This window comes from Scatophagus argus, chromosome 13, assembly GCF_020382885.2.
Source record: "Scatophagus argus isolate fScaArg1 chromosome 13, fScaArg1.pri, whole genome shotgun sequence".
NCBI classification, from domain to species: Eukaryota; Metazoa; Chordata; class Actinopteri; family Scatophagidae; genus Scatophagus; species Scatophagus argus.
In genome coordinates, this window is record NC_058505.1 from 187,175 (window position 1) to 201,940 (window position 14,766).

Here is a 14,766-nt window from a genome sequence, read left to right on the forward strand (position 1 = left end):
GTGTAAACTTTAGGTTGATTCAGGATTGATTTATTGTTTTGTGTTGTGATGTCACACTGATGTAATTTGTAGCCATCACATCACGGTGCGTTTCATCACATAATGAGGTCACAACACAAGTGAGAAAAAGTGCATTTATTTGTTAATTTTCTCAGACAGGTGGCCGACTGAAGGCTGAACGCTGGCTCCTCCCTCATCTGCAACTAACAATAAGCAATAGGCTCCGCCCACCCGCCTGTCAGACTGTACAATCCCCAGCCCTGCAAAAAAAAAAAAAACACAACAAAAACTTTTCTGCCCACCTAAAATGTTCCTCCGATAAAAACCAACACTCTAAAAAACAAACACAAAGGTAACAAAACGCTCCGTTAGGCTCCGCCCCATCACAGGGAGGTGGGAGGGGCCAGCGCGACCGCAGTATGACGTCTTCACTTCTCATTGGTCCGCCAGATTGATTATCGTGAGGAGGCGTGGCCTGCACAACCTGTCCTCTCCAGTGAGGTGGAGGGGGCGGAGCTAGTCCGAGTCTGAGTCACTGGATTCCTCTGAGGAACTCTGATCTTCGTCGTCTTCATCATCCTCATCCTCGTCATCATTCTGAGGAAATAAAACAGGAAGCGGCTTTGAAAATTAAAAGTTTATTCCGCTGCATCTAAAACTGAATCACAAACCCTGTGTACAGTGTGAGTGGTTGCCATGGTGATACTGGGTAGTTATGATGTCAGAGTTAGTGATTTCATTAACTTCCATTAATTTACGTGTTTTAATGGATTATTTTGATGTAGCAGCTTTCTGTATCACTTAAGGTTTCTTAAGTTAAAAATGTAAACTGTCCCTGAATTTATACTCCTTATAAGACCTTCATGCTGAAAATTCTGGGATTTCATGCACTTTGCAAGCTTGAAAGGTTTAAACTCATTCAGGTATTGCAAAATTAATTAACCCTAAATCTCTAATGTGCTTTCAAAAGGAAAAAATGAAGGGCTACCTCAAACATTTTGTACTTTTTTTATCCTTTATGAGATCAGCGGTTTGTTTCCTTAGAAACGTTCTGCAGAGATGAAAACATGTTTTCACCTCATCATCATCATCGTCGTCATCGCTGTCAGTGGATCCTGATGTCTCGTCATCTTCATCAGAGTCAGACGAGTCGCTCTTCTCCTCCTCCTCGTCTGAGTCGGACATGTCCTGCTGGAAGACGGAGAGAGACGTTTCAGCTTCCTCTCTGGGTTACAGGCATAAAACTCTAATGTGCATTAAAGGAGCAATATGTGAAATATCGTCAGTTCTGTTTAAATGTACCTTACATTATACTGAACATACGCTATCTGCCACTAGTTTGGACAGTGCGATACCTTTGCTCGGTATGCCATGGCCCTCTTGGCCACGCCAACCGTCTGCGTCGTGGCTCTTGAACCAGCTGCTTTTCCCTTCGCTGTCACGCGCACTTTGGCTCCAGGGCTGCTGCGAACTTTTGTGGTGCTGCGACGTTTCTGATGGGAAAAAACCAACACATGTGGACACACTGAAACGTCTCTGCTGAGTGAGGATGAATGTCCTAACCAGTCAGCTCAGGGCTGTTAGTCAGTGATGGCTCATCGTGCTTCATGCTGCTAATGCTACGTTAGCAGGAAGACGGGAATAACGTTTTTCTTCTTGTGTCTCATGTTTACTGCTCTGTTTTCCTCTGATGTGTTTGTCAAAATCTTTCAAATATTCACATTTTTGATGACTCATCCCGCTCGCTTATATTGAACAATAGTGTAGCTGTGCTAATGCTATTCCACCTTAGCTAAATAAAAAAAAATGGCACTGCTAATGTTACATTAGCTTTGAAACAGACTCAATAGAATCATCAAGAAGGCCACCATGTTGTGGGAGAGGAACTGGACTCTCTGACAGTGGTGTCTGAGAGGAGGATGCTGGACTTTCCCTCTCACCCTCTCCACAATGTGCTGATCAGCTACAGGAGCTCGTTCAGCCACAGACTCTGACTCCCATGATGCACCACAGAGCGACACAGGAAATCATTCCTGCCTGTCGCCATCAAACTGTTAAACTCAGCACTGTGACCGACACACTCACTTGTACATACAATGTACATATTGGCTACTTTTACACATTGTACATACCTGTATTTTTAAATTTTCTTAAAAATTTGAATACAGTTTTTTGTAAATACCTGTACTGGAGATTTTAGTTTTTTGTTTATCCTATTTTTTATACTCTGCACTTTTCTCCTTTCTTGGTCGGGAATACTGCATGTGCAATGTCTGTAAAAACAAGAATTTCCCTCCAGGGATAAATAAAGGAATTCTGATTCTGATTCTGATTCTGACTGTGTTGAGCAGTTGCTAATGCTCTGTTAGCTTGATGTCCTGTGTTGAGTCACAGGTTGCTTAGCTGTGCTAAGGTTATGTTAGCTTTCTGCCTGTTAGTTTGTGGAGGATTAGCAGTAGTTAAGCTTTGACAAATAATGAATAAATCGAAACACTTCATGACAAAACGTTGGGGAACTAAAAGACAAACAGGAGAAATAAAAGAAAAAAAGAAATAAAACTCCCAGGCTTCAGTGTGAGAAAACACGACAAGTGTTGATTGGTTTCCCTCTAAACCACAGGTGATGAGTGAACAAAGAGGCTCACCGAGCTGGAAAACTCCTTATAGACGGCTCGATCCTGAGGAGACAGAGACTGAAGAGGAGAAAGAAACAGTCAGGCTGATGGAAACTTCATTCTGATTGTATTTAATTCGTTTTCATGACTTTTAATTTGGTCAGAGGTCTGGAGAAACATCATGAACCACACTGAGCTCTGACCGGCTCGGACGGCGCGGTTGTTTAACTCTCGTCACAACAGATCAAAGTGGATAAAAAAATCAGATTAAATGATCCTGTGACTGTTTGCTGAACATGACATTTGAAGAACGTGACTTTACTTCCACCATTAAAAACATCTCAAACTGTCATCTGTTTGGCTGTACTTCATTAATGTGAATTCTAAGAGTTGACCACACAAAAAAGATGAACAGTTAAGAGAATGTTTTTAAGATTTTTGGATATTTTAGTCATAAACTGTTGAATCAGATCAAAGAGTGACTATAAAATTCAACATTTTGTTCTGGAAATGCACAATTCAAGCTTTATTTTTGTCGTGTTCTGAGGTGAGATGACAGCTGAGCTGTGTGAACTGATGCAGGTTACCTTGACCCAAGCCTCCAGCTCTGCCTTGTACTCCACCTGCTGCTCCTCCACCAGCTTCTTGTACTTTTCTTTCTGACTCTGGCTCAGTTTGTGCCATCGCTTCCCGATCTCCACCATCCGCTCCTTCAGGCTGAAGTGGTTCAGCTCGCCATTGGTCAGCAGCTCCTGGGAGAACATCTGATAGCCACTCCTATTGGACGGAGATGGAAGGGAGACAATTTAACTTTTAACTGAACAATCAAGCATCATAAGAAAACAGAAAGTTCACTGCTTCCAAAATGTGAATATCTGAAGATTTGTTTCTGTCATAGAAACATCTTAGACCAAACGCTTGTTTGACTAATCAAGAAAATAAATGTCAGATTAACTGACAATGAAAACAGCCACTAGTTGCAGCCAACCTCAAAACAGTTTTCTTGAAATCAAAAACTGTCCTCAAATCTAATTCAATATTCAGTTAACAGCCAAACAAATAACAGTCTGGTGAACACCCTGAGCGACACTTCAGTATCATGTTGTGATTCGCTGCAGCTGATTTCACTCAGCTGATTCATATGTCCAATGAAAACAAACTCACACTGGAGGTTTCTTTGGTTCTCCATCAAACTTGGGTTTCCTCTGACTCTGACCTGCTGGTGTGGTCCTCATCTCCAGCAGCTCCCTCTGAAAGACAACCAGAACATAAAGAGAACCGAGCTGAACTTCAGGTTGTCCTGTCAGTCGTAAAGTGTAAAAATAAGAAACGGAAACATTTAACTGAGCACTGAAATGAAAGAATAAAGTGGAAAAACATGTTTGAGCGTGGCTGCAGCCTCAGCGGGTGGTGAGCAGGGTCAGTGGAGGGACGTGGCTCAAAGACCATGGGTCAGTACTAAACCTCATAACGCTTCTGGTCCTCCGCTGCCTTTTTGATCCACGGAATCTTCTCCTTCTTCTCCATCGACTTCCAGGCCGCCTCCATCCCTGCCTGGGCCTTCCTCCGGTCGCTCTGCAAAACAAGGTACATGACCAGCAGGGGGTTAACACCAACACCAATGCATCCTGACGCAGCAGGGGCGTTTTAGATGTTTGAGGTAGGCGGGAACTCATCGATCCATACAAGTCAGCAGAACTCATTAGACATTTCCCCAAGAAAAACTCACGTTTATCAAGATTAACAACTAATTAAGGTAACCATACTGAGAATAAAATACAACAAAAGTAAATTTTCAGAATAAAGGAGCTCACTCTGTATTTAGCCAGGTAGTCTCCAATCACACTGTGCTGCCACATCTCCTCAGCTGTTTTAGGCGTCTCCGGAAGCTTTGCCGTCTTCTTCCCATCCCGTCTCTCTTTAGACAGCCCTGCAGGTACCCATGTCTCTGGCTCCGCCTCCCGACACTGCTCCTGGGATTTAAGACATAAACGCCATCTCACACTTAATTCGTAGGTATTCACAGGAGTAAAAATAATAACAGGAGTAAAGAAGGAGGAGAAGAACTTTCAGACCTTGACAGAGGGAGACCTGGCTCTGTGTGGGCTTGAGGCCACGCCCCCTCCAAGTCTGGTCCCGCCCAGTTTTTCCTCCGTCATGACGCGGTCTCGTTCCTCCTCTGGGAGACTCTGGAAGATAAGGTCAACTTACTGAATAAACCAAGCCTTTGTTTTACCTCGTTGTGTTTGTGTTAAAGACAAACACTCAAATCAAATGACTTCTCACCCATGTCAGCTTATTTTATTTGGTTGAGTTTGAATGTTTCGTTGTTTTGTATTACATTTACATTAAATTACTGTGTTTAGTAAAGCCTACAAAAGTGCCTCCAAACACAGCTCATTAAGCCTTACAGTCACTGGTAACTCCTTAATCTGATGATTAGTGGAGGGTCAATGTTCATCTGTTAAATTAACACGTACCTCCAGAAACCTCTGCAGGTCGATGTCGTACTGCTTCTTTTTCTGATGGAACATAAAGATGAGACAGAAACTGAAGCAGGAGCAGATCTCACACTGACAGGAGATTTCTACTGTGAAGTTAGCATTTTGATACCAACCTGCTCGCAGCGTTTCTGGAACATGTCCTTCTCTTTCTGTGTCATCATTTTCCACTGTTTGCTGCAGAGAACCATCCGCTCCGTGCTGGGGACGTCCTTCATGTTCACCATCAGCTCCGCACAGTACAGAGAGTAGCCGTTACTAGCCACAAACACGCAGATGTTAGCCAATTCTGTTAGCCACAAATACACAGATGTTAGCCTATTATGTTAGCCACAAACAGGCAGATGTTAGCCAACTCTGTTAGCCACAAACAGGCAGATGTTAGCCAATTCTGTTAGCCACAAATGCACAGATGTTAGCCTATTATGTTAGCCACAAACATACAGATGTTAGCCAACTCTGTTAGCCACAAACAGGCAGATGTTAGCCAGTTCTGTTAGCCACAAACATACAGATGTTAGCCAGTTCTGTTAGCCACAAACATACAGATGTTAGCCAATTCTGTTAGCCACAAATACACAGATGTTAGCCTATTATGTTAGCCACAAACATACAGATGTTAGCCAACTCTGTTAGCCACAAACAGGCAGATGTTAGCCAATTCTGTTAGCCACAAATGCACAGATGTTAGCCTATTATGTTAGCCACAAACATACAGATGTTAGCCTACTCTGTTAGCCACAAACAGGCAGATGTTAGCCTATTATGTTAGCCACAAACATACAGATGTTAGCCAAATCTGTTAGCCACAAACAGGCAGATGTTAGCCAATTCTGTTAGCCACAAACATACAGATGTTGGCCACTTCTGTTAGCCACAAAAATAAAGATGTTAGCCACAAACATGCAGATGTTAGCCAATCATCCTGTTAGCATGGCTACAGGATTACTGTATTTGCCACTGTATTGGCAAATTTGATGGTATCATGCTTGTTAGTTCTGCAGTATCCTGTCCATCACACTGTTGGTGTCTTGTGATTTGTCAGACTGATTTTACAGATTTATTCAGTTGGTTCATCATTAGAATCCAGCTCACCATTCTTCTTGTGCACAACTTCAGTTCATGACTATCCTGAATGTCAGCTTTTGAGCATTCTGTTCACAGGTGCATTAGCATTTTGCTCATTAGTGCGAATCAAAACTCACGGTGGCGGTTTTGTCGGCCGTCCATCAAACTTGTCCTTCAGCTGTCTCTCTGCTTTGGTGAGGACGGACCGAACGTGATCATCAGAGTTCGCATCTGGATGAGCTTCATGATACGCTCTCATACTGCCCTACACACACAGACACACACACACACACACACACACACACACACCATCAACATTTCCCTCCTGAACCTGGTTGACAAAGTCCTGAATAAACGCTGACTATACTTTGAACCTGAGGTTTCTACTCAATCAAATGCTCAGCTCTGAACTGTTCAGGTAACCCATTGATCTGGTTTTCAATTCAGTTCAATTCGATTTATTTCTATAGCGCCAATTCACAACAAGTTATCTCATGACAATTTCCAATTAGAGCAGGTGTAGACCAAACTTTATTGGTCTAGAGAGAGATTCAGCAAGACCCCCATGAGCAAGCATTTGGTGACAAAGGCAAGAAAAACTTCATTTTAGAAGGTAGAAACCTTTCTTAGTCAGGATAATCCTGATCCTAGCTGGAATGTGGACCTGAACTGAGTGAATCCCATAGACACCAGTTATCAGTCTCTGAACTGGAGAACGATGGTTTGGTCTGGTTCAGTCTGGTTTTGTCTAGCCTGGTCAGGTTGGTACCTCGTAGTCTTTCTGGAGCTCCAGGGCCTTGCTGATCCACTTAAGCCTCCTTTTGTCAGACAGCTGGGACCACTGTCTCCTCAGAGCCTCCTTCAGCTCCTTCTGACTCACCTAGAAACAGGGAACGGCTTCACTTAGAAAAACCCATTTGTTTATATACCCTACGTGTGAGTGAGTGTGTGTGTGTGTGTGTGTACCTCAGGGTGGAGCTTCATGTAGGCTTTCTTCTCGTGGTTGTACCACAGCTGTTGAGGAGTTTTTGGCTTCTCTGGCAGGTCAGACTTCTTCCTCTCTTCTATCAGCTCTGGATGATCCTCCCTGCAGGTCAGCTGACGTTAGCCACACTAAATGCTAACAGCACATGCTAAGCGCTAACAACACATGCTACACGTCAACAGCTTCTGACTAAGTCTGAACCTGGCGAGGCAGCTAAATGCTAACGGTCAGCCGTCAGCTGTTGGTAGCTGAACTTACTTGAATCGAGCCATGTTCTTCTCAAACTCTTCTTTCTCTCGTTGAAACTCTGTGATGTACTTTTGCTGTGTAAACAAAGTAAAGAACATTTTTATTTAGAACAGACTTATTTACAGGAGCAGCTTTCAGTAACGTGAAGGAAAACTTAAAGAATCATTTAGTTTTGACTTTTCTGCAGAGAATACATGAATTAAACATTAAAGTCTATTCATCAGAGAGCCAGAAAGTTTGTATGTAGTTGGCCCATCAGCTGACGTGTTTGGAGCCAGTCAGCTGCAGAGCGTAAGCCGAACCTTCTTCTTGTCTGGGAGCTCCTTGTACTTCTTGGACAGGATCTTGGTCAGGTCCAGGTTGCTCATCTCGGGGTGGATTTTGGCATATTTGGCTCGTTTTTCCATGAAGAAGCGGAAATATGGAGTCAGAGGTTTCTTGGGAAAATCTGGGTGAGTCTAAACAGAAGAAGTTGAGTCAGGGTCAAAGGTCACAGATGGACTTCCTGTCTGTTGACCCAATATAACAACATCTATACACACTTCATGATAAGGTCTGAATTCATTTCCATTTGTACTCTTTCTCAACCTCCTGAGGTGGAGCAGGATCAGCAGATCCACAGTCAGCAGCATCTAGTGAAGTCTGACTCTGTTTCTCACCTTCAGTTTTTTGCCTTTGTATGGATTCTTCACAAACTCCATGGCGTCTATGATGAGCTCCGTCATCGTTCTGTACTTACGAACCTGAAACACAAACGTGTAACGGCTTCCTGTGTTCAATAAATAAACATCATCATGACATTTGTAATCAACAGCAGCTGTGCTCACAGCTGTGTTGGCTACACGTCAAAAGGGCAACGTTTCCTCTTGGGGTTCCTCAGGGATCTGTTCTTGCTCCTCGGCTGGTTTTTAATTTATGTTATCGGCCTGCTTATTGTTGGACAAAAAAATCTTTTTGTGTTGATACGAGTCCTCTAGTTTCACATGTTAGTGCACCAGTACAAAATGTTGATTAAAATACTGCAGCAAAACTTAAAACGATCCTTTCATTAGTCTCGCAGAAACTTACCCTCAGTATTGTGACAAGTATTTGACCTTTAATTTGAAAAACTAAACCCTTACAAAAAGCACTTAATGAACACATGAAGTAAAGTTTAAGGGCTTCATATGAAGGTGAAATATCTGACAGGTTTTTATTATGGTTTATGTTGGGAAATGTTTCAGCTGTTGATTAATGAGAATTGAATGTGATTGGTCACCAGATGAATGAAGGAAAAAGAGATTGGATATATTACTAAGATTTATCAAAGAAAATAAATAACAGGTTTAAAATTTACAAAAAAGCAAGGTGCTTTTACTGAATGTTCAACTTAAACCCTTTAAAAGGTTTTTTTTTAAATGGGATGTCTTTAATTGTATCTGGTAAAAGTACCTAATAATGTGCAGGTGTGGCGACAGTTCGTACCTCAGATGAGACTTTCTGCCATTTCTGGCGGCACATGTCACCCGTGAAGCTGCCGAAACAAACCTTCTCCCAGTCGAAATGCGACTCTGTGGTTTTATACTTCATGGCGTCTCCGTCCGGCAGCAGACTGCGAATCCTCTCCAGCAGAGTCAGACAGTCTTCTTTACTCCAGTCATCTGCACAACACACACACACCTGTCAGGCCCAGCAGGTGGAGACTCAGGCTTCTCTGAGAAGTTTGTGTATTCCCTCTGTGAATGTTTCAGCACCTGTCTATCAGAACCTGAAGGTGTGTGTGAGCCTTTACAGGCCGGACTGAAGTGTGATTTTAGCCTGTGACAGCTCTGTGATGGAAACAGGAAGTCTAGGAGGAGAAACTATTCCTGGTCCAAAGGATTCACTCTCAGCTTTCCTGTTTCCTGGTTTTATGTTCGCAGTTATCAGACTGGGTCCTGGATGTATAAGAAGCAGCTTCTACAGTGTGTGTGTGTGTGTGTGTGTGTGTGTCTCAGAGACTGACTGAAGGTGACTCTGACAGGTGAGTGTGTGTCACCTATCGGGTGTCGGTGAGGTCACAGGTTACCTGGCTCACTCTTGATCCTGGTGCTCTGAGCTCTGGAGACGCTGCTGCTGCCGTTCATCGTGCAGCGACTGACGGAGAAGACTCCGCCTCCTGCTCTTCTGAAACACACACACACACACACACACACACACACACACCATGGGCACATGAGCTCCTCATCCTCACAGATGAGGATGAAGGTGATGGTGGAAAGTTACTGGATATGCTGACATTTGATTTTTGGTCTTGCCGAAATGTGAGTGTTCGGTTCAGGTCGGCTCGGGTCCACCACAGTCTCACCAAACTGCAGTGAAAAATGTGTGACTTTAAGCGCGAAGCTAACGTACATGTTTATGAGCGACTCTTTAACTCGGCAGCTCCGGTCTGGACTGCAGCTGTTCTTGTGGTGTAAAACTGAAAGCCGCCTGTCCCAAACCCGGGCCTGGAGGGCGGCAGAGAGCAGCTGCTCTGACTCTCACTCAACACTTTGTTGAAATTAACTGTTGCCGTTGGCCGTCGTTGTTAACTGTTGCGAACGAGCCCGACTCACCAAAACAAACGACTGCTTCGTGAGAACATCGATTCATGACTCGTGGGATCTCTAAGAGGCGTTTGGGGCCCGGATGTGTCCGTACGGAAGGAATGTTGTCAGGGTCGCAATTAAGTGAAAGCAGCGGGCCGTCGGGCTCCAGCTGCCCCAGTAATGGCGCCCGTCCTCCGGCAGGAGTCACCACGTAGCTTCCGCTGACACGCAACGAGCGACTCGACAGACAAGCTAACGTTAACCTTTTTTGGTTAAACGTGCGAGCTGCGAGTTAATCAACACAATAAACACAAACACGAAGCAAAGCCGAAACGTTTTAAACAGCGAGAAGCGTTCAGTTTGACACGTGTGGCGGATAATCGCTTCATTTAGCAAAACTGCTCAATTTAGAAAATTCGTCGACATCTGCGTCTTTGGATGTAAAAATGAGACTAAAATGGCGAAATATTCGTCTGTTGTAAATCATTTAATTGCAAAGCGGCTGCATTTGGTGTTTTCGGGTCTGAGCGGGCTGGATGACTCGCTGCTGCCCCAGAAGCCTTCACTGCGAAGCCGCCATGAACGTTCTGGTGACTCGGGGACAAACGGCCAGAAAAACACAGAAATCTGTTTAAAATCCCCTCTAAGTACTCACCTTCAGGTTGAGACACAAACCCGGGTTAATACTGTCCACCACAGTGACCGTTTGGGTAATTTCGGGACTTTCAAAGTGTGTTTTTTTCAGCCGTAAACCCCGGGGAGTCAGGTCGAAACGAATCCGACAAAAGGAGCGTCTAGTCCGGTATGAAACTCCGCCCAGCGCCGCAGGGGGAGGAACTCCGGGGGAAAACATGAGGACAAAGGCGGAGGATGAAACCAGAGACAGCAGCTAAAACAGCAGCCAAAGCCGCTTAAAACCGCCTCACATGCACATTTATCTTTTTATGTCATGTACTTTCTACAAGCATTCAGTCAGTCTTTTCAAAAATTAAATTACGACAGCGTCTTATTCTGTAAGTCTGCCCTCCTGACTTAAACCTGGTCCGGGTCCAGATGCTGAACCGGCGGGGAGACTGAGGACCGGGGCCCGGGGACCCGATGCTCGGGATGCGGCCAGCTGCCCGGCGGCTCCAGGCTCCGACAGGAACAGTCAAAGTGAGCAGAAAGTCATGGGGTCTGCGGGTGGTCTCACGGGTGGCTCGGCTCTCCGTCCCCGGCCTGTCGCGGTGCTGAGTAGCAGCTCGAAGACGGCCGCGCAACCTGCGTCCTGCAGGACGGCAGCCCGCATCCACATGACACCGTGCCGGCCGAGAACACACCGAGGGCCGGTCTGAGCTCTCTGACTCCCCCCCACACACACACAGACACACGGGGCCGTGCGGTGAGGACCCATCACTGATCGATCAATACATCCATCTGTCCGACACACCTGCCCTCCTCCGGGGGAACGCTCCACAGGTAGGTAGGTGTGTGTGTGGAGGCCGTGTCAGCTCCACCTGTTTTATTCCTTTAAGTTCAGTTTGAAAAATAAACCACATTTTTTACAGAATCTACAACGACTTCACGTTAGTTTCCTTATGGACTTTACGTTAGTTTCCTTAGTCGGGACCCTGTGTGTGTGTGTGTGTGTGTGTGTGTGAGAGTGAGAACAGGCGCTTTGGCTCCTGAGTGTTTCGCTGTCCGCCTCAGCGGCGCCACCTGCTGGTCGGGATGATCAGTTTGGACTGAAATGTTTTCAGCTTCTAATTTGTGTGATATTAATGTGATTCTTCTTCAGGGTTCAGACGTTTGACGGACAGATGAATGGCGCACTGGACCTCAGGTCACGTTATCCATTAAAATACCTTCACTATATCAGAACGTATTTCTGATATAGTGAAGGTATTTTTCAGGTAAAAATGAAAGCATTCAGTTTCAGGTAGATTTTATGAGACGAAAAATCAAAATACTGACTTTTTAAATAAAACATTTGTATTACATTTTTGATGACGTTCTCATAATTATGACTTGACATAAATATTCCGACTGAATCTGTGTTTTACTTGTCACACAGGTATGAACTTGTTTCAGAGGTGAAAGGAAATGCTGAAATTGTTCAGGTTTCGATCAGCCAATCAGGTGAAAATACGAACCATCGTGTGGACCCGCCCACCAACAGGATTCAAGCCACTCAATTGGACGACACTGTTTCCACTCTTTATTTACAAGTCCATTAAAACAAGAGGACAACTTCAGTTTGGACATGAAATTATATTTCAGATATGACACTTTGTGATCTGTGATTTAGGGATGAAAATGTTACCAAGTGTGGATTTTCCATCACATATCTTTAACCCTTTGACATAACAAGCTGAAGTGTCTGAAATATAAGCCCGGCACAGACGGGACTGACGACAAGACTGCAGACTGGGAGTTTCCCCTCACGTGTTTCTTGTTGGTGGCTTTGCTGGGCTGAGTCCAGAGACCGACTGGTGTCCCTTCGGTCAGGTCATTTCCACAGTAAAACTACATCCACACAAAACGTTCAGTCTACAGGAAACATCTTTTCCTCTTGAAACACACTTTTATCCTGAGCCTCCTCCTGTGGACACAAACTTTAAATAAATCAATGTTAAGCTTCAGGTTGCATATTTCACCATCCAGGATTCACCACAATCGTGTTCACGACAACACAATACAACCAGCCTGCATTCACAGAGAGAAAACTAATGGAGACATTTCACATCATTAAAAATTCAGATGACAGAATATTAGATTTGTATGTCAGACCTCAGCTGTTTTAATTATGGCATCTGTTCTGAGACTAATTATGACAGAACTGCATCATAATTACAAAAAAATCTCTAAACGAGACGACAAGATGATAACCAGGTGAAAATGATTTCATAGTGAGGGGCAAGCCGTCTCGTGAGACCACATGATATCAGCCTGGTAACAGGGCTGAGTTGTTGGACGCACAGCGAGGCGAACCCGACCAGGAGATCTTCGCTGACACCGTCTTGCTTGTATAAAACGTTTAATAAAAGAAGCACAGCATCAGGTACATGCATGTGAGTGGATCCAGGCCAAATGAAGACCACTCTGCTGAAATGTCTCTAGTTATATGCTTATATAGATTAAATGTTTACTTAAAGACAGAAGGATACATCTGGAAATTGACCCATGACCTTTCCAATCACCAGGAAATGTGGGAGAAGGACCATCTTCCTCTTCCCTATATACTTTTGGACCTTTGGGGCCCCAGGAAAGCATCACTGCACTACTCTACAAATACCATGTCAATCATACTAATCTCCAGATACTACACTGAACGTCAGATACAGAGGAGTTCGTGTTTGTCACCGAGAGGCTGATCACACCTGTTTGAACACCAAACAGGTGACATCAGACAGGTGTTGATGCCAGGTGTGAACAACCTCCCTCTTTCAGTGTGTTCTCAGTTTCATCAGGGTGAGTTAGTTTTTCATGATAATGAAGAATTCATTTTTAAAAACAAAACTGAAACGCAACTTTTTCATAGTTTCAAAGTTTATGTTTTCTAAAAGCAGAAATCAGAGTTTTATCATACTTAGAAAACTTGAATTTATTCAAGGAGATCTGAGGAATCCCGTGAGACATGGGACTGGGAGGAAAGCCTGGACAGAAACATGCACAGGTGACAGGTGTGTACAGACGCATGGACCTGAGGACACACACGTTTGGCTTTTGTTTGCACTGATACAGTAAATGTTGTAGAGTGAACAGAGTCAATCTGAGGAGTCTTACGAGAAGAAAAAGCAACACTGACTCACCCCAAAACATGAACCTGATGTAAAACCTGAACTCCAGTCAAATCAGAATAAAAACTGACATTTCAGTATTCACCTGATATTTACAAAAGCATCCTGGTGTCAGGAAGATCATGTGACACAGCTGATGGTTAACTACCTCAAAATTTATTTGTTACTGATCAGGCGAAGGATAAGCTGAGAGAAGACTGAATCATGTGATCAGATCAGTCACGTTGTTAGTGAATCTGTGCAAACATGCAGGTTAACTGGAGACTACAGCTGCAGACAGCTGCAGACATAGATGGGTTCCATGCGTGCACATATAGAGAGAAGATGGATTCTGGTTTGTTTGTTTGACTGAACAAGAAGAAAATGTCCATGAGTTCAGTCCATAGGGATGCTGTCACTGAGTTTGGGAGGTGGCCACACCAAAGCAGTGCCCCTGGATGTCAGACAAGGGAAGACAACAAAAACTGGGGCACGGACTCATGTGCCAATCTGTATGCAGCTACCTGTGCAGGTGCACTTCAGTGCAAAGTGCCCAGTGTGAGCTGGGACAGGTTGCTGTCCCTCAGGACCCACACCAGGTGTGGCGGACAAATAAAGTTTACACCAAGTGAGATGTGATGGCTCTGATGTAGCTGAACTGGGGGCAAACGGACTGTACTGGTGCTGATGGACGATTTGGTCATTAATGTTGTGCTTCTTTATTTTAGTGATCTTTCATTGTGCTTCTGTGCTGTTGGCTGGTGGTGTGATGAGCTGCTCAGCCAGCAGAGGGCAGCGTTGGTCCAATGAGTCCTCCTCCTGTCAGACTGTACTGACCTCTGACCCTTGACCTTCCCTCTGTTCTGTGTGTTTGTCCTTTATCCTTCTGTGGGCTCCGTTGCTATGGGCTGCCTGGTCTGCATGCTGGGTTGCTATGGTAATGCTGTTAAGCAGAGTAATAGTAATAAAGTCTATTTACAGCAAAGACTTCATTAACTGAGGCTTGGTTTACCTCCTGCTGTCAGCAGCTGGTAAGCCAAT

General features: G+C 44.3%; 1 protein-coding gene and 1 long non-coding RNA gene across 6 annotated transcripts; one reads left to right on the forward strand and one right to left on the reverse strand.

The window, feature by feature from the left end:
- Positions 1–120: 120 nt before the first annotated feature.
- ubtfl (upstream binding transcription factor, like) lies at positions 121–10,776 on the reverse strand. Of its 5 annotated transcripts, none has more exons than XM_046409525.1 (20): positions 10,623–10,776; positions 9,466–9,563; positions 8,883–9,058; positions 8,078–8,161; positions 7,721–7,876; positions 7,428–7,492; positions 7,151–7,271; positions 6,954–7,064; positions 6,322–6,449; positions 5,233–5,374; positions 5,096–5,137; positions 4,691–4,804; positions 4,430–4,582; positions 4,080–4,190; positions 3,780–3,865; positions 3,203–3,392; positions 2,646–2,693; positions 1,356–1,493; positions 989–1,191; positions 121–597 (listed from the first exon to the last, which is right to left on the reverse strand). In XM_046409525.1, the coding sequence occupies exons 2-20, from the start codon at positions 9,521–9,523 to the stop codon at positions 456–458; spliced, it is 2,268 nt and encodes a 755-aa protein (XP_046265481.1). In that variant the 5' UTR covers positions 9,524–9,563; positions 10,623–10,776; the 3' UTR covers positions 121–455. The 5 variants fall into 5 exon arrangements, with proteins under 5 accessions (XP_046265481.1, XP_046265479.1, XP_046265483.1 ...); XM_046409523.1 differs by having other exon boundaries at positions 4,430–4,588; XM_046409527.1 differs by having other exon boundaries at positions 121–599; positions 1,083–1,191; positions 4,430–4,588; positions 10,623–10,775.
- A 509-nt stretch (positions 10,777–11,285) lies between these two features.
- Positions 11,286–14,726, forward strand: LOC124069975. Its single transcript, XR_006845134.1, has 3 exons — positions 11,286–11,425; positions 11,745–11,859; positions 12,021–14,726. It is a non-coding gene; the product is annotated as an uncharacterized LOC124069975 (long non-coding RNA).
- Positions 14,727–14,766: the final 40 nt, after the last annotated feature.

Excerpts from the sequence above, each read along its gene's own strand:
- ubtfl (XM_046409523.1), bottom strand. The coding sequence starts at position 9,523 with ATGAACGGCAGCAGCAGCGTCTCCAGAGCTCAGAGCACCAGGATCAAG. Across the intron at positions 1,494-2,645 it reads ATAAGGAGTTTTCCAGCTCG|AAACGTCGCAGCACCACAAA; the intron begins GTGAGCCTCTTT and ends TTTTCCCATCAG. Across the intron at positions 1,192-1,355 it reads CCATGGCATACCGAGCAAAG|CAGGACATGTCCGACTCAGA; the intron begins GTATCGCACTGT and ends TCCGTCTTCCAG.